Source organism: Phycodurus eques, chromosome 10 (assembly GCF_024500275.1).
Source record: "Phycodurus eques isolate BA_2022a chromosome 10, UOR_Pequ_1.1, whole genome shotgun sequence".
Classification (NCBI taxonomy): domain Eukaryota; kingdom Metazoa; phylum Chordata; class Actinopteri; order Syngnathiformes; family Syngnathidae; genus Phycodurus; species Phycodurus eques.
The window spans coordinates 12,121,231-12,145,215 of record NC_084534.1 but is presented as its reverse complement, the minus strand read 5'-3'; the positions used below and the strand labels follow the sequence as shown (position 1 = coordinate 12,145,215).

The following is a 23,985-nucleotide window of genomic DNA, read 5'->3' as shown; positions in this document are numbered from 1 at the left end:
TCCGTTTAAAAATCGCCCCAGATAGACTCAATTCAGGCCAGGCGTTGGAAAAGACTCTTTCATCTAGCCTGCCAGGAAATTCAAAGAACAAATCAAGCAACCCACAAATGCTCATGATATATGATAGCAAGCATTTATTAGATCAATGTATCATGTTGTATTTGTTCATCAATCCAGGACAAACTAAAATGAAGTTTCCCCATTAAGCAATCATACACCGTCCTTATCTGTGTCCCTCTGAGTCGTTCAGACATTGAGAACAGTTTCCTTAAGTTGATTAAACTTTTCATTTCCTAATGACATACATGTAAACTGCAACCATATGCTAAGCGGTTTAATAGAGGAAGAAAGTTCATATACTGTATAAATAGTTGACCTCAACCTCTCACATACAGTATTCCAAAGGCCTGACTTGCAAGTTCTTTGGCATCTTTACTTTGTTCTGGTGGGGGATGACTGTTGAGGGGTGAGAGGCAGAGCCTCTGCCTCACCACAAGAGATGATGTAGCAAAAAAAAACTTATTTCATGAAGCAAGCACTTTGAAGAAAACTGATCTGTTGGATGTGTGTGTGGGGGTGTGTGTTGTTCTTTGAAAAATACCATAAACCTTGTAACTAATGATACTCTTGAAGTATATGTGCAGATGGGAAAACAATCATTTGATATTAAAATGATTACAGTATTAAAGCATCCCCCTGTGCTTCTTAAGATCAACCTGTGTACATAAGTTAGATGAATGGATATTGTTTACAATGCTGTAGCTCTATTTATACATTTTCAAGGTTGTTCAGTGATTCATGGAAAGGCATAAAGTTCAATAAAAATGATGAAGTACTTTCTCAAAAGGGCCATCATTTCAGTTTTTTTGGGGTGGGCTCTGTTTGCAAGGAAATGAGACATTGGGTAAATGTTTTTCTCTGTCGAAACCATAGCAGCCCCGATGGCGCGAAAGGACATGTCATTTAGAGGCACATGTACCGCTTTGTTTTTATGCTGTCATCGTCTTGAAGCCGGCATTTTAACGTAGATAACGCGTTCAAGTCCGCTCCAACATGTTGCCCGCGCAACACATCAGTCTAATCGGCTTGAATCGTGTTGTACGTTTAGAATGGATAGAACGTGAACATTTTGGCTCAGTGTCACGTAACGCGAACAATGCGTGTCATCCAAAAGTCAGCGGTTGACAACTGTGATTTTCGTAAGTAAGCTGACTTTTGAAGGATCAAATGTTATGCGCAGAAATCCACCGTTTCACGCTCATGTGTTTTACATTATTTTGAATGGAATGGTCTCTTTCCGTCAGTTAGGATGACACAGAGGCTGGCTGTTGTCCAGATCTACGGCGTGATTGGTTGACAACTGTCAAAGAGGCAAAACGGAGGGCCGCGATTGGCCCACATCCGTCGATAAGGCGGGACCATTCCAGTGGCGACTGTCAAGATTGGCAAAGAGCTGTGGTTGCTGCGCGCAGGTAAAGAACAAGCGACTCCGAAAGGAAACATTTATCCTCGGGTGAAAGCAAACAGTGGGATGGGAACTGGCCGTCCGCACAAAGCTCTTCGCGCGGAACAACCACGAAGGCGACACATTTAAGTTCGTGGAGGAAGGTGTGGGTAGGGAGGGAGGGGGGGGGGGGGGGGAGAAGAAAGTGCTGTTGTGTCAACCGTCGTTTGTGTCGCGGGCACGCTTCTCCGCAGCAGCAACTTGGACAGCTGCGTGCTTGCCAGCCAGCAACAAAGAATGAAAGCATTCAAACGAAGTAAGTGTTCTTTTAGCAGTCTGCACGTTTCCATTCTCAATCGGGGCAGTCTGTCTCTTGTGTGACCCATATGTGTCTTTGCTGTTGGTTTAACATGGAATGCGTGTTTTTTTTTTTTTTTTTTTGGTTTTGTTTTTTGTTGTTGTCGTTTTGTGTGTGTTTGTGTGTGAGAGAGAGTGTGTATCGCCAACCGATGCGGCGCGTTTGTGTTTGATTGTGGAGGCTGCAGCTAGCCAGCTAGTGATGTCCCGAGGCAGCCCACTAGCCTAAAGGCATCGTGTCCATCTGGCCGAGGGACATGCGGGCTTCCCGTCTTCCTCCTTTGTGTCTAAAACTGCATAACGAGTCTGTCGGCTTTTTAAGACTCTGTCCGTCAAACGTGTATGTCTTTGAAAACGTGCTAGCATGAAAACTTGTTTGTCTCGGCTAACGGGCTCGTGCGAGGCTGAGATTTATTTGATTTTATTTTATTTTTAAACACCCCAGTCCCTGCCGACTCCCGAGCGTTACTTCAAGGTTACTAAAATAAGTTTTTTTTTTTTTTTTTAAGGACACAAGTCAGCTTTTAAGAGGCACTCACAACGCGGGTCGCGCTCAAACAGATATGAAAGGAGCATGCGCTTGTGAACAGAAAAAAAACAAAAGTTTGGTCTGTCTTTTGACAACGAGGTGCCACCAATGGCAGACAATGTAGCTCGGGCTGCAGCTGCAGACGCAAAGAGTCGACAACGACAGCAGGTAGGCAAGGAGAGGACATCAAGTGGGACTTGGAAAAAGAAGTGAGCTCCTGTCGAATGGACTACAGTTGATCCGAATTCTGACAAAACGGGGGAGGAGGACCCTTTCTGTATTAAGTTGTCTGAGGACCCAAACGAAATTCAATGAGAAAATGTGATTCAATGATGAAATGGATAGAATTTCCTCCTTGGGTTTTAATTGTTTCTAGAATAGTCTGCCAGGCTGGATCAAATGCTCGCCCACAGGCTGGAGATTTCCTCCTCCTCCAAATCAGTAGGAGTAAACATTTGTCTAATAAGGGTTTTATTCGTTTTTAGAATGTGGCAGGCAAAATGCTCCCTCCTCCTGGATATGGCCCACGTAGGGTAGGTTAACTACAAGACCAATTCCAATGAAGTTGGGACGTTGTGTTAAACATAAATAAAAACAGAATACAATGATTTGCAAATCATGTTCAACCTATATTTAATTGAACACACTACAAAGACAAGATATTTAATGTTCAAAGTGATACATTTTATTGTTTTTAGCAAATAATCATTAACTTAGAATTTTATGGCTGCAACAGGTTCCAAAAAGCTGGGACAGGGTCATGTTTACCACTGCGTTACATCACCTTTTCTTTTAACAACGTTCAATAAACATTTGGGAACTGAGGACACTCATTGTTGAAGCTTTGTAGGTGGAATTCTTTCCCATTCTTGCTTGATGTACAACTTCAGCTGTTCAACAGTCCGGAGTCTCAGTTGTCTCATTTTACGCTTCAAAACACGCCACACATTTTCAAGGTCTGGATTGCTGGCAAGCCAGTCTAGTACCTGCACTCTTTTATTCAAAAGCCACGCTGTTGTAACACGTACAGAATGTGGTTTGACATTGTCTTGCTGAAATAAGCAGGGGCGTCCATGAAAAAGATGTTGCTTGAATGGCAGCATATATTTCTCCAAAACCTGTATGTACCATTCAGCGTTAATGGTGCCTTCACAGATGTGTAAATTACCCATACCATTGGCACAAACACAGCCCCATACCATCACAGATGCCGGCTTTTCAACTTTGCGCCCATAACAGTCCGGATGGTTCTTTTCCTCTTTGGCCCGGAGGACACAACGTCCACAATTTGAAATGTGACACACACTTTCCACTTTGCATCAGTCCATCTTGGATGAGCTCGCGCCCAGAGAAGCCGGTATCGTTTCTGGGTGTTGTTGATAAATGGCTTTTGCTTTGCATAGTAGAGTTTCAAGTTGCACTTACGGATGTAAAGCCGAACTGTATTTACTGACATTGGTTTTCCGAAGTGTTCCTGAGCCCATGTGGTGATATCCTTTACACATTGATGTCGGTTTTTGATGCAGTGCCGCCTGAGGGATTGAAGGTCACGAGCACTCAGTTGGTTTTCGGCCTTGCCGCTTCCATGCAGTGATTTCTCCAGATTCTCTGAACCTTTTGATGATGATATGGACCGTAGATGATGAAATCCCTAAATTCCTTGCAATTGTATATTGAGGGACATTGTCCTTAAACTGTTCGACTATTTTCTCACGCACTTGGTCACAAAGAGGTGAACCTCGCCCCATCTTTGCTTGTGAATGACTGAGCAATTCAGGGAAGCTCCTTTTATACCTGATCATGGCACCCACCTGTTCCCAATTAGCCTATTCACCTGTGGGATGTCCCAAACAGGTGTTTGATGAGCGTTCAACTTTTTTGCCACCTGTCCCAGCTTTTTTGGAACGTGTTGCAGCCATAAAATTCTAAGTTAATGATTATTTTCTAAAAACAATGTTTGAACATTAAATATATTGTCTTTGTAGTGTATTCAATTAAATATAGGTTGAACATGATTTGAAAATAGTTGTGTTCTGTTTTTATTTGTTTAACACAACGTCCCAACTTCATTGGAATTGGGGTTGTACTTCCACAACAGAAGCAAGGTTCTCCAAATTAGTTGTAAAGTTAAAATTACTTTTTCGATGCAGTTTTTAAAATGTGTTTACTGTGGGTTTAGCACAAAGTAATTTTAATAAGGTTGTATTGTAGCAGTGTTTGAGCCTCGGTGGTAGGAGGAGAAAACTGCCTACTACCTCCTCGCGTGGTCAATGAATGAGCTCCTGGGCCAGCAGCTACTGTGATGTTGATATGCACACAATCTCCTTTGTGAAGACAGGCGCTGCCCTGGGGGTCAGGTTTCACTCAGCCGCAGTTAGAGACATTTAGTGCATTCTGTGGGTCACCCCATGGGATCAGGCATGTTCCATTTTGAAGGGGAGATTCCCTCCATTGGCCACCCAAAACCCCCCAAAACAAACAGAACTACTTCACTTTAAATGAAGTGGGCTTTTAAGGCCCACCAAGGTTTCAGTGCTGGTTCCAAATAATTGAAAGCCATTTAATTTGCATTAGTTTCAGTTTAATGTATTTGTTCATAATGGGATGCGGTATCCCTGAACACAGCTGATATCTTGCCTCCTTTCCCCAGCTCTAGAAGAAGAGCGTCACATGGAGCTGGAGCAGTCTTCTGCGATGTCGGACAGCGATGACGGCTCGCCGCTTGACCTATCAGGAAGGGGACTCTTTGGGAAGCGCCGTCGTCGTGGCAACCTGCCCAAAGAAGCGGTGCAGATTCTAAGGAGCTGGCTGTACGAGCACCGCTTCAACGCTTACCCCTCAGAGCAGGAGAAACTCAGTTTGTCCAGCCAGACCAACCTCTCTGTGCTGCAGGTAGGAAGCCAATTTCAAGTTGATGTATTTCAGTCGATGCATATGAATGTCTTTTGTCTTTTTTTGTGTTCTACATAATATTCTTAATGGTTAAACAATCTGTTCGGCAAAAATAGTCCACGTTTGATTTTGTTGCATTTGTCCCTGAGGAAATAATGGAAATTGAATTAATCCATTCAAGGGTCAAACTGTTGCCATCATAATGCTTTGAGTAACTATTCAGGCAATGTTTTAAGTAACATTCTTAACACAAAGTAACCTTTTACGCATTCTATTTTTACGGTTTAAAACAGTTCATGGGTGTCTGTGACATGCTTCCAAAAATATACGTAAAGGGTCAAAAACTTTAGCTTCACTGAAATTAGTCTGTTTTCTGTGGATAGTTCTGTTTCATGCTAATGAGCCACTGCTCACCCCACTCGACTTTCAGGCTACCGTAATATGTTTAAACGTAAAGCATTGTGGGTATATGACTAGCAGGAAGCATGTGCTCACATCTGTAGTGTGAGCCAAATGCTGAGTAATGTGTGCGGCCGTGTTGAATAAATGGTTACCCTTCCCTGAAGTGTCTCTCTTATGTGGACATACATACCGACACAACACCAAGGGAGGGGGTGACGCATTATTAGGATTCCCACATAGTTTATACACACAGTTTATAGGCAGGACACACCCCCATGTGGGAATCCTAATAACGCAGCAGTGACGTATTGGATGATCCGGCCGCCGGTCCGCGGTGTCTGGAAACCTGTTAGCTCGCGAGCTAGCTTGTGGTTTGTGCCACTCGTCGTTGTGTGGAAAAGCCCCACGATGACTCAGTGGGAGATTTATATATTATACATACATGCACACCGTAGGCTTTAAGCGGAAATATTTTCATGGCTCAAGCATATAGGGATGTGGAGACATATGGTAGATGTACAAATGTATTTGGTTGACAGTTGAAAATTGTCCAGGGTGTGTTTTCAGCGCATTCAGCCTACATGTTTACATCATCTGATAGCTGAGGGGATGCCTCGCTTTTTCACGATTCTGAAGCCTCACTTCATATACATGGCAATTTTTGTTTGGCTAGCTTGTTAACAACATTCTTCTCTGTGGTGTGTAAAATTTACGTTATTGTCACGTTACAGGGCTTTTAAAATGTCAATTTTGATACATCCCCTTTAAGATTTGTTAAAAATGTCTTTAAACAACCCCTTTTTTGAGGTTTATTCTTTTGCAATGCAACGTGTTGCCCGTCCTTGGTTGCTGGCTGTATTGAGCTCACGTGAGGCATAATGCCGGTTTTCCCCCAAATTATAAAATTTTCTCAGTGTTGGAATTTAGCGTTACCATTGTTTGTTAGTCTGTTCTTGTTGTACATTTTCTTTTGTGTTGTTTTGTTCTTAGAAATGATTAAATTTAGAACTGGTGTGTGCCTCTACATAGAATACAGTGGCCAACAACAAATTTGTCTAAGATTTTTATTTGATATATCTGTACCGCTTCTCCTTACTAGGGTCGCGGGCATGCTGGAGCCTATCCCAGCTATCATCGGGCAGGAGGCGGGGTACACCTTGAACTGGTTGCTAGCCAATCACAGGGCACATACAAACAAACAACCATTCACATTCACACCTACGGGCAATTTAGAGTCTCCAATTAATGCATGTTTTTGGGATGTGGGAGTAAACCGGAGTGCCCGGAGAAAACCCACGCAAGCACGGGGAGAACATGCAAACTCCACACAGGCGGGGCCCGGGGATTGTTTATTTACAACCTTGTTTTCAAACAGTGCCTGTAACGTCAGTAAAACGGCTCAAACGTAGCAGAAAAGTAATTGTTTTTATTCATCCTCCTCCTGTTCCATGAAACCACTGAAGTCGTTGTCTTCAGTGTCGGAGTTGAAGAGCCTCAAAACGTCTCCATCACACACCATTTCAGTCTCTGTCGCTCTCAATGTCATTTTCATCTCGAGACACAGTTACAGCTGAAGTTGTGCTGTTCTCCTCACGTAGCAGTCCAAGCCTTTTGAAATCCGTTGGTGATCGTAGATTCTTTCACACTGCTCCACGCTTTTAAGATCCACTGGCAGCCCTCAGAAAAGGATGATCTTCGCATGCGGCCAGTTTTTGTGAAAGATTTCTCGCCGCTGGTCATCCAAGCCTCCCACTCACCTTGGAGTGTGGCTTTAAAAGCACGATTCACACTAATGTCCAGTGGCTGGAAAAACTTTGTTGTACCTCCAGGAATGACAGCTGGAATTGAGTTTGATCTCTTGATGGCTGTTTTCACAGAAGCTGTTATGGGCCCTCATGCTGTTCAAAGCAAGCAACGCTTTTCTTCCAGTGAAAAAAAAAAATAATCCTCCCGGACGCCTACTGTATCACTCAGCCATTCAGTCATTAAACTTTCTATCACCCACCCTTTTTGTTAACTTTAACTATGACTATGCTATGAGTTTTTCTTTTGGCAAGTCGTCCGCTTAAAAATCACCATTGGTGGAAGCTTTTGTCCAGAAGCGGTGCAGCTCAAAACACACAAAGTGCGTTCTCTCATGGGAAGTTACGTGCAGCAGCTCTATTGGCTTTCAACTTAAAAGCTGCATCATACACTTTTCTTCTTGTACTATCCATGATGAGGGCGGGGAAAGAAAAAAAACATTTTGCGTTCGTGCGTGTCGTGCTGCGTTGAGCGTGACAAAAAGTAGCGTCGTCGTCTTCAACACGTAGGAGGCATCTGCGCATGACCAAACCCTAGTGCATTATGGGAAGCGGTCATGTTTTAAGCATTACGTTCAAACAGGTTTTTGTTGTACGTTTAAAGAAGTTGGGCCTGTCTTGTTTTTGCACTTATTGCGCCCCCTGATAGCCGTTGGCGGAAAAAAATCTATATTTTAGCCGCATCGTTACATAGGCCGCAGGGTTCAGAGCGTGGGAAAAAAGTAGCGGCTTATAGTCTGGAAAATACGGTAGATCCAATTCCAAAAGACTTGCTTCCCGTGTAGCTTTTGGATTCAAATATACTGTACACGACGCCGACGTGGAGTAAATGTCTTTTGCGGAGTCATTGATCGGTTCTGTGAATTATGACATTAAAGCCCATCAGCATAAAATGCTAATTATCGGCTGATGCCGATCAGATTCGTGTAAAGTATAATTTTCAAGGTTTTTTTTAATAAATATTTATTCACAATTACTTTATACTATTCTTGGCGTTTTAGACCAAGAAAAAAACCTACAAAACAATTTTGTACTGTACAGTAATATGGTGCATATGGCCTAAAAAAGTTCTTCAATGTAACGGACCATCAGCTACGTACATCGGATGCCCCCTCCCATTAATTTGTTCGATCGAGGTTCCACTGTTTATAAATATTTTGGGCATGGGGCAACAAGTACTTGTTTTTTGTGGAGAATTACTGTATGGCGATACATATTTAAGTGTAACTTATAAAGTGCACATGAACAACAATACAAATATGAATATTTTCTCCCAACAAGCCCTAGATGTTTCATTTCCTCTCATCACAAAGATGTGCACTAGCCACAAGTGTTCCTTATGTAGTCTGTTCACTGGAATGTCTTTTGGCCAGCTTCTCCTTGTGGCTCAACATTTTGACCAAAGGCCGTTATTATTGCCATGTGTCCTATGGAGGTTGTACCACTAAATGGAGCAAGGGCATGTCTACACATGCAGATGAAAATGGCATTTATGTGCAAGAGATGGAAATTTGACTCAGTTCCTTAAAAACAAACTAATTTTTCAAGCCCTCTGTTTAAATTCCTGTGTTGTATTGAAGAGAGACGAAGGAGTTGCCATAGCCAATATTTGTGTGGATGTACCTCCCCTAGCTAGTCATGTTGTTGTTCTTTTAAACAGGGTACATCATTATCATTACAAATTTTTATAATGTGAGACCCCACATGACGAAGACAAAAAATCCTACTGCTCTTATAGTGTGTGCATGGTGTATTCGAGAGGACCAACACAGCAGACCACACACACAAGGATGTTTGTTGTCTTACCAAGACATACCTGTGAGCGGTAGTATGGTGTCACAGGGCATCCATACTGCTGGATTATTCAAAGAAGAAAGAGATGATGAAGAAGCTAGACCAACTGTTAGCTTGTCTATTACATTGCAGTTGCAACTTTGCAACTGTTGAGCGTTCATATAACATGTCTCACAAGTCATTTGCAACAGTAAAAATGACGAGAAGTGGCTCCTCTATGTATTTGTGTCCAGCAACACTAAAAGCTTCAGGATTCTTCCATACTGGCCATCGTTCCGTTTCATGTCACTCGGCCGTCATTAGGGTTGGCACCACACATAAGGATTTGTGATCGTAGATACTGAATAGGGAGATTGGGTAGGAAAAAAATCTCTGAATTCACCACAGGACAATTAATCAGGGTATTCTTTTAGAAGCACCCGATAATCGGGCCTTGAATCAGACATGAGGGGAAAATGCTCAAATTTGGTCCAAATTTTGGTATGTGTGTACCCCGCTTTCTACTGCAAACTATTTGAGCCTCAATAAATGGCAGTAATTGCCACAGTTTTCAGACTTGTTTGAAAATATGGAGATTTCTTCTAGTATGTGGTGCTCCTCCTTGGTCTTGTTTGCATAATGATGGTGTCTCACGGTTTAATTAAAATCATCTAGAGCAAGTACAACAGATTATAATCACAGAGCTGCCAAATGTTGCAGAACGAACGTATTTTGTTACGGAAATCACTGAAGGTTGACTTGTTAAGGCCGTAATTGATTGTTCTGGATATTGGGAAAACAAATCTGGCGCCTGAAATTACTGGCGTGTACACATTGAACAGCTGCTTGTTGCACGCAATTTTATGAATTGTGGAAATATACATTTGCAATATTAATATGCAAGAGAAGACTTAATTGCATTTCTTCTTTTTACATGTACTTCTTGTAGGTGTACAAGGAGGACAATGCACAAAATAGAAATCAAAACTTGTCCATACAAACTATCGAATTCAGTCGATCAGCAATGTTATTTGTTTGTTTGGAAAATAGTGCTGCGTTTTAATTTTGCTCTTTGAGATCTGATTAATCTGCTTTTAGAGATTAGTAGTAATATTTATTTGTTACCAGGTTTAAAAACAGAGTTGGCAAAGGTGAATTAATCCATAGATGCATATTTTGTATGATGGAAAGTCGAAATCTCATATACTGGTACTTTTGATTTAGGCTGCAACTGCGGCCACCATTATAAGGTTGATGTAATAAAAACATTAAAGTAACAAATATTGAAGCCATAATTTATTCACAATTACGATAATGACTGTCGCACGTAAAGGTTCTTGACAAAATATAATTAATATGGAAATTCGGAACTGAGTTTTTATAGTTTGCCAGCTCTTTAATTTTTTTCCACTGTTAAACCTCCAATCTAAAATGTAATCAGTTGTATTAATGTCCAACGCCACCTCCTCTTTTTCAGATATGTAATTGGTTCATTAATGCACGCCGCCGCCTCCTGCCTGACCTGCTCCGAAAAGATGGCAAAGACCCCACCAAGTTCACAGTCTCCCGTAAATTGAGTGGCAAGAATGAGGGCCACTCGTCTGCTGGAGGCGGCGCCAGCTCCCCTGAGACCCACTCGTCCAGCTCCAATCAACAGCGCCCGTCTGTCATCCGCACGGCCCCTACATTGGACCTTAGCATCCTCGGAAACACCGCCACCGCTATTCTGACCGGAGCGGGCTATCCCGGAAATGACAGCTCTGTTCAGGCGCTGATGAGGCTTGACACTCAAAGACTGCTGAGGGAGGCCGAGGAGCAAAGAGCTAACACGACGACATCAACAGCAGCAGCAGCGAGCCCCACTGGCGGGCTCTTCAACACACCTCCCCCGACTCCCCCTGAACTCATTCCCACTCAGGATTTTAGTGATCTGAGGCTTCTGGTTGACGCAGCGCTGCAGAGGGCAGCAGAGCAGGAGAACCTGAACCGGATCCAGGAGAGTCTAAACATTCCGAAAGAGACTGTAAAGACTGAGAAGGTGGAGTCTCAGAGTAGCTCTTACACTACTGACATGGGCCCCACGCCTCCTCCTGAAGACCGCCAGCAAGTCTTGGATCCAAGCAGGGTCCAGAGTCTGATGGAGAAGGCTATGGCAGTCGCTGTGCCAGCCAGGGCTCCAGCTACTCTTCAGTCTTCTGCTACATCTGCACCAGCTTCAGTCCTGGTCTCAGCCCCCAGATTGCCCCCCCTTCCCATGACCAAAGTAATTTGGAGTCCACTAGATAAGGACTCCAAGCAGTCACAGCTCATCCCAGCTCACGTGCCAGCCTTGGTTACGGTGTTCGGGCACCCAAAGTCTGAGAAGCATTGTACCAACACAGATCCATCTCCAGCCTCAAATAGTCCTCCAGCGCCCGTGATTAGGCCAGCTACGGTGCCATCACCAGCACCGGTCCCGGCTACAGGTTCTACCTCCGTCACTGCCACAAGCCAGGCCTCATCAGCAGCTGTTGCTCTTGTTCCAGCCACTCCTCCTCCAAGCATCCCTTCGTTCACAGCCCCACTTTACCTGCCCTTCCACAAATCCCCGATATTCTCCCTTGCTGCGCCGTCACCGGTGTCGCCTCCCCTCCTCCCCTCTCCGGTCGTTACCACTGGTCAAGCTCCCTCTCAGTTCCTCAAATCGTCGAGGTCGTCGGTCACGCCTCTCCTGGGCCTCTCGCCACACCTCACCACAGCCAGCAGCAGCAGCAGGGGTAGCTCATTGAGGAATTCAGCAGTGGTGCCCAGCGTTTGGAGCATGGTCCACGCAGATGCCAGGCAGTCCAGTCCCCTCCAAGTAGTGAAGGCCCCCATCACCAGCACAGTGTGGGGCCCACAACACACGGCCTGCACACAGTGAGTGGAACGTGAGTGTTTACCTATTTTTGCACCAGAGTGGGACTGGCTGTGTTTAAAAAAAAAATATATAAAAAAAAAAAAAACAACAACAAAAAACAATGTATTTTCATCACCACTCCTGAGTGAATTGAAGCGTGCCTCTGACATACAGGACTCGTCTTCCTCTTTTGCTCTTCTTTTAAAGAGCTGCTGGTTTAAGCAACTTTTTCTTCTTTTTTTAAATGCTCTAGAATCAAGCAGCTGCTGTTACCAACACTGTGAGCGTTCCATTCAGTGCACATGAATAGTAGTGTGCGGTTTGTGATGCCTTCAGTAGCAATCTTTCTCGAAATTACAAAAGGTATTCAAACATGTTCCAATGGTTACATTTGTTTTTACTCTGTTACACTAACATAGTCCTCGTTTTTACAATTCAAAAGATCCTCATTGGCTTTTTTTCTCATGGGGGTTAACTGGATTAAATTATGACTTTCTTCAGTAATGCTGTACCATTTTTTTTTTTTTCCCCAATCACCTTGTCTTTATTTTATTGCCAAAGGATTTTTCTTTCTGTGTGATGTTATCATTACGAACCACTCTGTTCTGGTCCTTTTTTGCCATCCATTCCAACAGTATTGTCCTTGAGGGGCTTGCGGAATGAAAGGAGCGGGTTACATTGGGTCTGAAACTGAAGTCGATGGCGGTGTAGTGTGTAGCAGCTCGATGACATCATTCTCATCGTGCCTCTCCGTTACATCTGACTCTGCACCTTTTTGTCTGAGGCAATAGACTTAAGTGACCTTGTGAGACCCTAGCTTACTATTTTGCCAAAGCTGAACGTTGTAAAACTGAGAAATGTTTATGAAGGCATCTTTCATGTTTTTCCCCTTTTCATCTGTGCTTTAGAAATGTCCAATCATTCATGAAATCGTAGTTTCCATGAAACTGTCTTTAGAATAACTGCAAAATATTTGTGCGGCTGAATGTCGATGTCATAGAGATACTGTAGCAGAACTGTCAGGTTCCTGTTTACCAGAGTCATTGAACCATGGCCAGTTTGTACCATTACGTATGTTGCATGTGCAAAGAGATGGGTGACTTTTTGATGCCGCTCCAGTTCCTTCTAGCTGTTTGTTCACTTAGAATCTCAATACTGTCAGTTCTTTTCACGTTTTGTTCATGTTATTAATGGATGTGCATGTATACCTCATTTTACACAGGTCACGCCAGCATTAGGTCTTGCTTAGAGAACTAATTATTAAAGTAAATTTTTTTTCTTTTTGTTTTTTTATTATTATATATTTTTTTAAAATCATTATTACTACTACTACAATGTGGGTTGTGATTCTGGAGATGCCTGGTTAAAAGAATTAAAGGAAAATGTTTTAGAATAGCATGATTTTGTATGTTTTAGATGGTTGACATTCCAATTGGGAAAAACTCATGTATGTAAATATTTACAAGGTCAAGGCGTTTTAGTTTGGTAATGACATATTTATCTCGGAAATTGTCATTTCTTCACTGCCAAACCCATTCAAAAATCTTGATGTTACTGACAGTTAGCAGTGTGACTGGCTTTTGTGCCTTAAACCTTCGACTGAGGGATTGATGATGTCCCCCCAGACCCAGTTTGTTTGTTTATTTATATATATATATATATATATATATATATATATATATACATACACACACACACATGCGCTCAATAGTTTGTGCAATATATGCCTTAAACTTTAAGTGAGTTTTGTATCAGCATTTCAAAGTAATAAAAGTTCAGTTTTTCATAAATTCTCTTTGTTGTGGTGGTTTGATGTGTTGGATATCACCCAGATGACATTTGTAGGCTCATTTATCATTAAAACGTTGAAAAATACTTAGGTTTGACACTTCATACTTTGTTGGAAGTACAGGTCTATGACAGCGTTCATAAAGAGAAAACTTTGCTTGTCTCCTGGTATCTCTTGCACACTCTTGACTATGCTGGACTTTTCAGCAAACCTTTTGGCCACTGGACAGCCCAAAACTTGGGCGTTACTTGGAGTGTTTATCAAGTGTTCCTTTGATCTTCGACCCCCACCCCCGTGTATATAAATGAATTATCATGATGCTAAAATGGATGCTCCACCCAACAAATATTGGAGACTACAAGAAAATGTCTTAAGAATGTGATGGATTTGCTGCTGTCAAAGTATTCCCACTTGTTCCTGAATGGAAAACCATTTTCAGTGCACTGCAATTTTATTTTCTACCTTACAAAAGATGCAAAGTTGCAATGTAGAAATAATGTTTAAAGGCAATTACGGATTATTTTAAGTGACTGGAGTACACCTTGACTGTAAAACAAATTGTTTCTCAGACATTTTGTTCCATTTGTTTTAAGAGATCAAAAAAAATTTTGTAGAAGAGAAAAAAAAAAAAAAAAAACTTCCTATGGTCAAAGGGCATGGATAAACATAGTTTATTCATTGGAGAAATTTTCACCCTGCAGTTTCACAATACACATGACCAAACAAATGCATGCAACCAGCATGGGACTTTAGAGCTTTAACTACAAACTCTTAGATCCCACCCCATCAAGTCCTACATACTGTACTTTACACCCAACATTCGATTGGCATACAAAGCAGGGGAGGAACTTTTTCCTATCAGAGGCCATATCAGTTTCTGTACTCTAGTTTGGAAAAAATGCAACTATTTTTGACTATAGATCATAACCATGTGTGGTTCAAATATTTTTTATACCAGTTCCTCTGTTTTTAGAATTGCTTAAAATTCTTTCACGGGCCCCTTATGGGCATAGGTTCCCCGACCCTGTCATAAAGGAATAAACACAATATGAGCAATCTACTTCCCGATCCATTTAAATGTGACATTGTACGTATTGTGGGGGAAGATTGCAGTGCATTTTGTAACCGTGCTAGCTAAATGGCAGGAAGAGGTAAACTATTCTGGTATTTTGCAACTGATTGTCCAATCAGCTCTCTGCATGCACACATTGTGGTGGTGTAAATAGCATCTCAACGCTATCAGTAGATGAGATGCAGGTCTTCATGGTAACCTTCAAGGAAGACTGTTGGGGAATATTTCATAAGCAAACTAATCCACATCATTTATAAACTGATAATGACACGTATTCTTAAATGTGGAAATGGACATATGGTGATCTGTGTGCAGAGGCAGGTGTGTGGTCACGTCTCCGTTGTACGCTATTCGTCATCTTTGTCTTTGGCGCCGTGTTTGAGGATGCGGGTGAACTCTGCGTAGTTGAAGTTGCCCTTCTTGTCAATGGGCGCCTCACGGAAGAGCTCATCCACCTCTTCGTCCGTGAAGCGGTCGCCCATGGTGGTCAGCAGCTCCCTCAGATGGTCTTCGTGGATGACACCTTGGAGTCAAAAGGGGAAATGCACCCATTGGATCACACATTAAGTTAATCTATCCATCCATTTTCTACAGCACTTGTCTTCATTTAAGTGAGAGACAAATAGTTAAACTAATTCCATGCAAACAAAAATATGATTCTGATTTTTATAGGGCTGGGCAGCTTTGACCAAAACCTCCAGTCTCATCACATTGATTGGACTCTAGGTTGGCTGACTCCTGACTGATTATCTCTTGGAGAAGTCATGAGCCTCGGCGTCACATACCTTTTCCACCCTGCACTGTAAATGTTTACGAGGTATGTCAGACAAAAACATGAAAACAATTGTTTGTGTGTTATTTGTATTGATGGCCGAGTGTATCGGGATGATACCGACCTTATTTCAAGCTCTTGAAGGCTGCAATACCAGCGACCAATACTTAAGGCAAAAGTTATCGATTAAGTCATCCTTGCCAGTAGTTGGCGCTACACTGCAGCGGTTTGACACCCCAAATTATGTGCACCAGAAAGAAAGAAAGATCTTTTGATTATTAAATAACAGATTACAGTATCTGTCATTGCGTTAATTGAAAATTTTCTGTATCAAAAGTACTTGTGGTATACTGTTGGTCAGGGGTGCCCAGATCAAGAGCCACATTTTTTACTGTGTTACTGCAAAGAGCCACATCATTTACTTTCGCAAATGGAGCCATCATGGTTTCTTTCAAATCTATTTCACGAGTCCTCTTTTAATGGCACAATATCAAGAAGTTCTTCTTTTATCAAACAACCGTTTGACACAGTCCGTGCAAATATTGCCCATTGAGGTTTGTCTTGTATGTCACAAGTCTCATTGAATGCAACACTAAAATACTCACATGATTGGAGGTCAGAGTGCAACTGTGATTCAATAGCCGTGCTAATGTCCGATATTCTCTGTTCAACAGTGTGCAGGACAGTTGAAGGTCTGATACCATTCGTTTAAGTTTGTTGTTTTCAGGACACAAGATTTGAGCGACGTCACCGAGGCATTTTTTAATAAATTCCCCTTCATTGTATGGCTTTTGGGCCCTTGCAATGTTCCAAGCCAGTTGATACGATGCAACCGTTACAGTCTCTGGATGCTTCATTATTTTTTGGAAAAACTGCATCTGCTTTTGTGTCTGATTATTCACAGTGACCAACTTGTGACTGCGAAGTTCAGTCCCTTTCGGAAATTCCAGGTCGATGTTAGCGTGGAGTGAGCTGAAGTGTCGCTGAAAATTTGAAGCTTTGAAAGAAAAGACGCCTGACACAAAAGGCAGCGTGGCTTGCCGTTGGGCTCAACAACAAAATATGAGCTCTCCCACTCTGGTAAAACCGTCTTGTGTGCATCCACATATTTTCGTTTAACTGTGTATTTTTTCCCTGCCATTTTGAGAGCGAATTTGACAAATTATTTTCTCAAAAGATCGCGATCCGACTGGGAAACTTCGAGCTCTTTTCATTCAATGCGCATGCCAGTTTTGCGAAAATACCGGAATGAAGTCAAGCAAAGCGCGCACGCACATTAAAATAAACTTCGACATGCTTTCATGCCTTCATAAGAGCCGCATGCGGCTCGAGAGCCGCGGGTTCGCCACCCCTGCTGTAGGTGAATACTCAAGAGGAAATCCTCGTAACTGGTATCGGTCTGAAAAAAAGTGGTATCGAACATCCCTAGTTATTAGGTGAAGTAGACTGTGTTTGGCCATTGTTGTGACTGTGAAAAGGCGAACAAATTTCATGACCAATATTTAAATTTGAAAGGGTTCACATACTTGCAACTGTATATAAACATTGACTCCCTGGGATAAATCACATGGTTCTCCTGCCTTATAGTGGCGTTCAATTTGACTCAAGGGAACCAAATATGATGTCAACTCACCAGACCCTTCCTCGTCAAAGCAGGCGAAGGCGTTGCGGATGACGTCCTCTGGGTCGGTGCCATTGAGCCTCTCTCCAAACATGGTGAGAAACATGGTGAAGTTGATGGGTCCCGGTGCTTCGCTCATCATGCCCTCCAGGTATTCATCTGACGGGTTTTTACCTGGTGGTGAGAAAATTACGTCAACCTCTTGGAAGGAACAATGATAATGATAAGTAACAGTAGTCCTTATAATGTTGAGGTCCGACGAAAAGGCGGGTTGTACCCAAAGAGGCCAGCATGTCATGCAGATCCTCCTTGTCGATGAAGCCGTCCCTGTTCTGGTCAATCATGTTGAAGGCTTCTTTGAACTCCTGAATCTGAGACTGGTCAAACATGGCGAACACATTGGAGGTGGCCCTCTGGGGGCGCTTCTTGGTCGTCTTCCCCTTGGCACGCTTGCTCGACATGGCGACAGATGATTTTGGGCCTGTGCACAAATTGATTTAAAGAAGACATATTATGGAAAATTGACTGTAATGGCTAATTTATGATGTCCAGCGCCTGGCCTACACTGTTTGAAACACTATCATGCAAAAACACTGACTTCCCTTCTGATAACCAACACATAACTGATTGCTCGGTGAAGTTGTGGACACGGTGGAGTGGTGGTGGTGGTGGTGGGAGGGGGGACATGGTGCCACATACACACAGTGTATGGTATGAAGTGCTACCTCCATGAGTTAAAACGCTTTTATTGCCTTTATGAGTACTTGCTTTTCTCCCAAACCCACTTTCAAAAACCATTCGCCCGGCTGGCTCCTACAAACGTGTTAAATTCAGAGAGACAAGAAATATGATGTGCAACATGTACTAATAATTCTTGATTCTTGGTGTATTTTGACTTAAGTGTATCACAAATTTGTTATTGCGACATGTTGGGAAAACACGTAATGTCTCCTTTCAGTAAAATGTGTCGAAATGAGACTCGTACTCTGCACCATTCATTTACTGCACTACTCTCTCAAAAAGAGACTTTATTGTACCTCTGGAGCTTGTTGCTGTGGTAGTAACCTCAGGGCTCAGGTAGTACCCTCATAGAGTGTATCCCTCATACAGAACAGCATTGAACCTCTGGGAACAATTTACTACATATCCTGACGGTGTTTACCTTTCACCCGAAAACTTAGTGACATACGTGTACGTTTTGTGGCTGGAAAATGTACAAATATGTCCAATAAGTAATGTTATAGAGTACATACTTTCCAAAATGGACCCTATATCGATGTAGCTCCAGTTCAAACAATGTACAGTGCATTAATATGGTTCATCGGTCTACCATCTTCTCACAGTCTCTCCAGTGACGGATGTGAAAATGACACATTTCCAAAGTAGCTAACTTGACACGCACCCTCAAATAGATCTGTCACTCTTATTGGGCGCTGGCGTGTGTATTGTGGGATGTGATTTGTAATTGTTGTTGATACCAATAGAACTCGTGCAGGATGGAGCAGGTCCATTTTAATAGTTGAGTCACAACGGGGTGACTTCAGACTCGTGTCCCTGAGCCACATGACTATGTTCCATTCCAACCAGTTGTAAAGTGAGAAGATGGGGGTACAACCGGAACCGGTCGCCAGCCAATTGCAGGGCACATAGACACAAACAACCATTCGCACCTACAGACAATTGAGAGTTTTTAATTACATGTAACGAGATTATGTAATTTAATTACAAAATGTATGTAATTGTAATCGATTACATTACTGGGAGAAAATGTGTAACTAAATTACATTTGCGTTTGGAAATTTCCATGCTTACAATTTTTTTCATATCACTATCAAAGTCGACACTTGGGAATGGCTTTCTCATTCATTCATGTGACACTACGCCATTCCATGCAAGCCTGAAACATGACATCCATCCATCCATCCATTTTCCATACCGCTTATCCTCACGAGGGTCGCGGGCCACCAGCCCTGAACTGGTCACCAGCCAATCGTAGGGCTCAGATAAACAAACAACCATTCGCACTCACATTCACAGCTACGGGCGATTTAGAGTCTTCAATTAATGCATGTTTTTGGGATGTGGGAGGAAACCGGAGTACCCGTGGAAAACCCACGCAGGCACGGGGAGATCATGCAAAATCCACACAGGCGAGGCCAGATTTGAACCCTAGAACTGTGAGGCAGATGTGCTAAGCAGTCACCCACAGTGCCGACCTTTATGTAACATAAAATATAAATAAGCTGCAATATCCCATCTTTGGCAAAGAAGTGTACAAAGCCACAACAAATCTATCGTCCGCAGCATCACTTAATGATTATAAATAACCCTAAGCTGCTCTTTATTCACCAACTATCTCTCTCTCCATGGGTGTGTATGCAAGATGAAGTCTGTGATTGTGTTTTACACACTGAAGCATGTTGCCTTCTATAACTAGTAAACCGTTCACCGCACGCACAATTTAGCTGTGATCACACTTTCTAATTGTGTCATAATTGTCTTATAATAAAAATGCACATAATTCTTTAATAAAATTAACAAAATGACTTTATCATGTTAATGCATAACCTGATTACTGGCATCAAAGCACATACCAAAAAGGGTAAGTCACTACTGGCCTACAGTTTTGGTCCAAGCCAGGCCCTTCCTGTTATGCCCTCTCTTTCCTGCTCGCTACCATTATTTCAGACAGTGAGTACTGTAACATAATTTATTACGTCTACCATGCATTGAAGAAAAAAACACCTTACCTTTTCATTTTCTCACAGCTCAAACAACGGAATTGATTAATTGAAGACTCCAAATTCCCCGTAGCTGTGAATGTGAGTGCGAATAGTTGTTTGTTTATATGAGCCCTGCGATTGGCCGGTGACCAGTTCAGGGCTGGTGACCAGTTCAGGGTGTACCCCACCTCCTGCCCAGTCGCCCGGGATAGGCTCCAGCACGCCCGAGACCCTGGTGAGGGAGGATACGCGGTACGGAAAATGGATGGATGGATGTCATGTTTAAGGCTAGCGCGGAAGGGCGTAGTGTCACATGAATCAATGAGAAAGCCAAGTGTCGACTTTGAAAAGAGGAAGTGAAAATCAAAGTCAAAATCTGAGCCTTTTGCGGCTATTTTTCAAATGTAACTTAAATTGTAATCATGGAAATTTCCAAACTCAAATGTAATTTAGTTACCCATTTTCTCCCAGTATTGTAATCGATTACAATTACATACATTTCGTAATTAAATGACATAATGTCGTTACATGTAATCAGTTCCTCCCCAACACCGTGTTTCATAAACACAATATAGTAAACAAAAACAAATTCAATAGAGTATTTTTTTGTTTTAATATCCAAATTAGATTAGGTGAATCCTGTTACCACTTTAACAGTTATTCATTACTTATGAACATATAATCAATTAACATGTTTATTTTGTCAAATGAACTAACATTAACTGCAATTTACTCACGTAATACAATTATGTGGAACCTGTTGACATTTATGTACTATGTATATATATATATATATATATCAATAAATCATCATTTTCAAGTGTGGACATGGATATCTCGGCTCAGTTTGTACTTCATAAAAATAAATAAAGATGTTTTTGTTTCACTCCGCACCTCTCAGTGCAAGAACAAACTGGAAACGAACCAACATCTAAGTTCCAAGTTATCCCCTACGTAACCATAAAATTCCTCAATCAGATAACGCTGCCTCTCATCCACATAGATTTTCATCACCAGGCAGTGTGTGTGTGTGTGTGTGTGTTTGTGTTGGCGGTTGAAGTCGCTGCACTGTAAACGTTGTCATTTGAGGCCCTCTAATTGTGTTATCTCTTTGGCAGTAGTGGAACAGTAGAGGACTGTTTTCAGGACAGAGCATTATCAATGAGTACGGTCCGGTCTTAGCGAGTTTCAGCGACGCACAGTTGGTGAATCAACAAACAGAATCACAACTATTTTGGACCTCAGCAACAGACGTGCCTCAGCTTGGGTCGGGTTCATCGTTGCATTTGTTCTGTACACCAGACAGTTCTCAAGTGATCACACTTGGGGTTCCTACACTCTAAAAAAAAAAGGTGCTTCAGAGGTTCTATAATGCACTCCTGATTCCATATAGTACCATTACACCAGAGGGGTTGTTTAGGAAGGTTATAATTCTATAGAACAACTATGATTCTATATAGCACCATGGAGACGTTTCAGTACTCATCTGGTGCTATATAGAAGCACTGGATAATGGTTGGTTCTCTATAGAACCACTAAGAATGGCTGCTAAATAGTACCAGAGCAGTTACTCTGTGTATGGCCAAAGAACCGTATTTGAGTACTGGTCGTTAAGTTGTGACCTACTTTTATTGTATTCAAACTAGACTAATGTAACAAGTATAAAGATACTGAAGCAGGACTACATGGAGAAAATCCACGATGAGATTAGAACCCCAGACCACTGTGCTGACATACATATAATAATAATAATAATAATAATAAATAAATCAAATATCAAAATTCCGCAAAAAAAGGCCATGTTTCACTTATTTATCTACCTGTCTAAACTTATTTACAACGTGAAGCATTGGATGCTCATTAAATATTGTAATGGATCCCAATTTTGGGTGCTGACACAACCAGTTGAGAATGACTGCGTCTCGACCTTTTTCTTTGTAATCCCATTGCAACTCCTCTCACACAAAAACACACCCGCACAGTCACTCATACAAGGCAGATGTGACGAAACAGTCTTCCTGTCATCCCTCGGTGTTCACCCAGCCGTGGAGTTCAAAGGTCAGGAGTTCCAAAAACACAAAATGTGGCGCGTCGGTGAGGGAGCGAAAGAGATCTAAATGGGTCAAAGGAATTCCTCTGTGTAATGGTGCAAACACACATACAGTACACTCCTCCACATCCAGTATACAAACGCGCCATCTGTGTGCCCTGTGTTGCAACCACCTCATCTTCACTTGCAGCGCTTTCCCACAGAATGCACAGCACTCCCAACACTCTAGGTATGATCCAGTAGGAAAACTGCTTTCTTTCTCACCTTGGCTTCAGGTAGAAATAGGTGGGAGTCCCTCAAACGCCTTTAGTCCAGTGCTTCAGACACAGCACTATGTGGGAAGGGAAGCAGGCAGTCCCACAGAAAAGTTTGTTTCAAGAATCAGACCCTCCCCTTCCCGTCCCGGCCAATGGCGAGGCCGGCCTGTTCCGTACAAAGACATCCCAGGGCCAAGCCATTTCTCCATACAAGGCAAAAGAATGCACAGGCTCCAGCTTGCTACTGCCGCACAGACAGACACCAGCGAGGATGTTTGTAGTGGGGAGTAGGCAGAAATGACAGGAACTACGATAAGGCTGCCTTATTTAGAGAAAAGGGCCTAAATATTTAGGAGGAGGGGGTGCAGTATGGCGCGGTGTTGTGAGCAGATGCAGAGACACGATGTGACAGCATCGGTGTTGGAGTTCAAACAACAGCAGTTCCCTTACATAGGCACTTTGCCTTGCCATCCCTGTGACCTGAACTTGCAGGGAACCCCTTGATTTATGCCATGGCTACACACTTCCCTTCATGGTTAAGTATACAGTATACTGTGCAGCTCGAGCATGTAAAAGAAACAGCCCGATTGTATATTGTACAAACTGTCAATATAGCACGACCAAATACTAGTACTACTACTACTAATAATAAATGATGTTTTGTTGGTTCATCAGCATTGCAGTTGTTGTAAGTCAGCACCCATTGCCAACACATATAATTTTGCAATGTTTCGAATGATTTTGAGTGCATCTATACATATTGAATAACAACAAATACTCTGACCATGGTTAGTTTTGGTTGGACAGAGTGTATATCTGCAAATGATACTGTGATATCTCTTTTTTTTTTTCCTTGCCTCTGTGTGTCTTACCAAGTTCTCTGTGTGATGTGCAACAAAATATCCAACCAGTGTGTTGAATTCCCCCCTGACAGATTCTAATTAGTATATTGAACATAACATTATTTTATTTAAGATAACGTTTTACATCTAAGATATACTTATGATTTTGTGTGTGTTTTATTTAACTTAACCGGTTTTTACATATATGACGTTTTTCATCGTGTGCGTATTTTTGCCCTTTTTTCTCTTTAAAAAGCTATACTGTACCGTACCGTAAACGTCAATGAAAGAGCTCCTTATTATTCATAGATGCAGTACCGCCCTCTGCTGGATAAAAGCCTGTTTAACAACTTTGAAAAATGACTATTTTAGCATAAAATCATAAATGAGTTAAAGGGATAGTTTTGAACAATCACAAAAACCTCTAAAATATTACCTCCACCTTCTCTCATGTAAGGGTTTAATTTTTTTTGTTTACATGAAAGCTAAGCTGAAAACATGGACATTATTGACATATTTAATAGAAGCCTTCATTACAATATACAGCTAATATTGCATTTTATTCATGTTTACATCTATGATATTGCTATTTATTGCTGTCGTTCACATTTTGTTTGATGATAATGATGAGGCACAGCGGTACATTAGATGTGTCGATCTAATAAAAAAAAAAGAAAGGAAAGAAGAAAAAAATAAATCAAACAAACAAAAGAACACACGCTGTAAACCACGTCACAGAGTTGAGTACAAAGAAGCATGACTTCACCGTCTTGCTCACACAA

The 23,985-nt window shown here is 42.0% G+C and overlaps 2 protein-coding genes across 4 annotated transcripts; one reads left to right on the top strand and one right to left on the bottom strand.

The window, feature by feature from the left end:
• Positions 1–1,458: 1,458 nt before the first annotated feature.
• LOC133408675 (mucin-5AC) lies at positions 1,459–13,845 on the top strand. Of its 2 annotated transcripts, none has more exons than XM_061687809.1 (3): positions 1,459–1,760; positions 4,981–5,222; positions 10,677–13,845. In XM_061687809.1, the coding sequence occupies exons 1-3, from the start codon at positions 1,742–1,744 to the stop codon at positions 12,099–12,101; spliced, it is 1,686 nt and encodes a 561-aa protein (XP_061543793.1). In that variant the 5' UTR covers positions 1,459–1,741; the 3' UTR covers positions 12,102–13,845. The 2 variants fall into 2 exon arrangements, with proteins under 2 accessions (XP_061543793.1, XP_061543794.1); XM_061687810.1 differs by lacking the exon at positions 1,459–1,760 and adding an exon at positions 2,442–2,498.
• A 676-nt stretch (positions 13,846–14,521) lies between these two features.
• On the bottom strand, positions 14,522–22,478 carry myl9b (myosin, light chain 9b, regulatory). 2 transcript variants are annotated; one of them, XM_061688203.1, is made up of 4 exons: positions 22,369–22,478; positions 17,609–17,812; positions 17,344–17,505; positions 14,522–15,461 (listed from the first exon to the last, which is right to left on the bottom strand). In XM_061688203.1, exons 2-4 carry the CDS (start codon positions 17,790–17,792, stop codon positions 15,286–15,288), a joined length of 522 nt encoding a protein of 173 aa, XP_061544187.1. In that variant the 5' UTR covers positions 17,793–17,812; positions 22,369–22,478; the 3' UTR covers positions 14,522–15,285. The 2 variants fall into 2 exon arrangements, with proteins under 2 accessions (XP_061544187.1, XP_061544188.1); XM_061688204.1 differs by lacking the exon at positions 22,369–22,478 and adding an exon at positions 20,082–20,159.
• Positions 22,479–23,985: the final 1,507 nt, after the last annotated feature.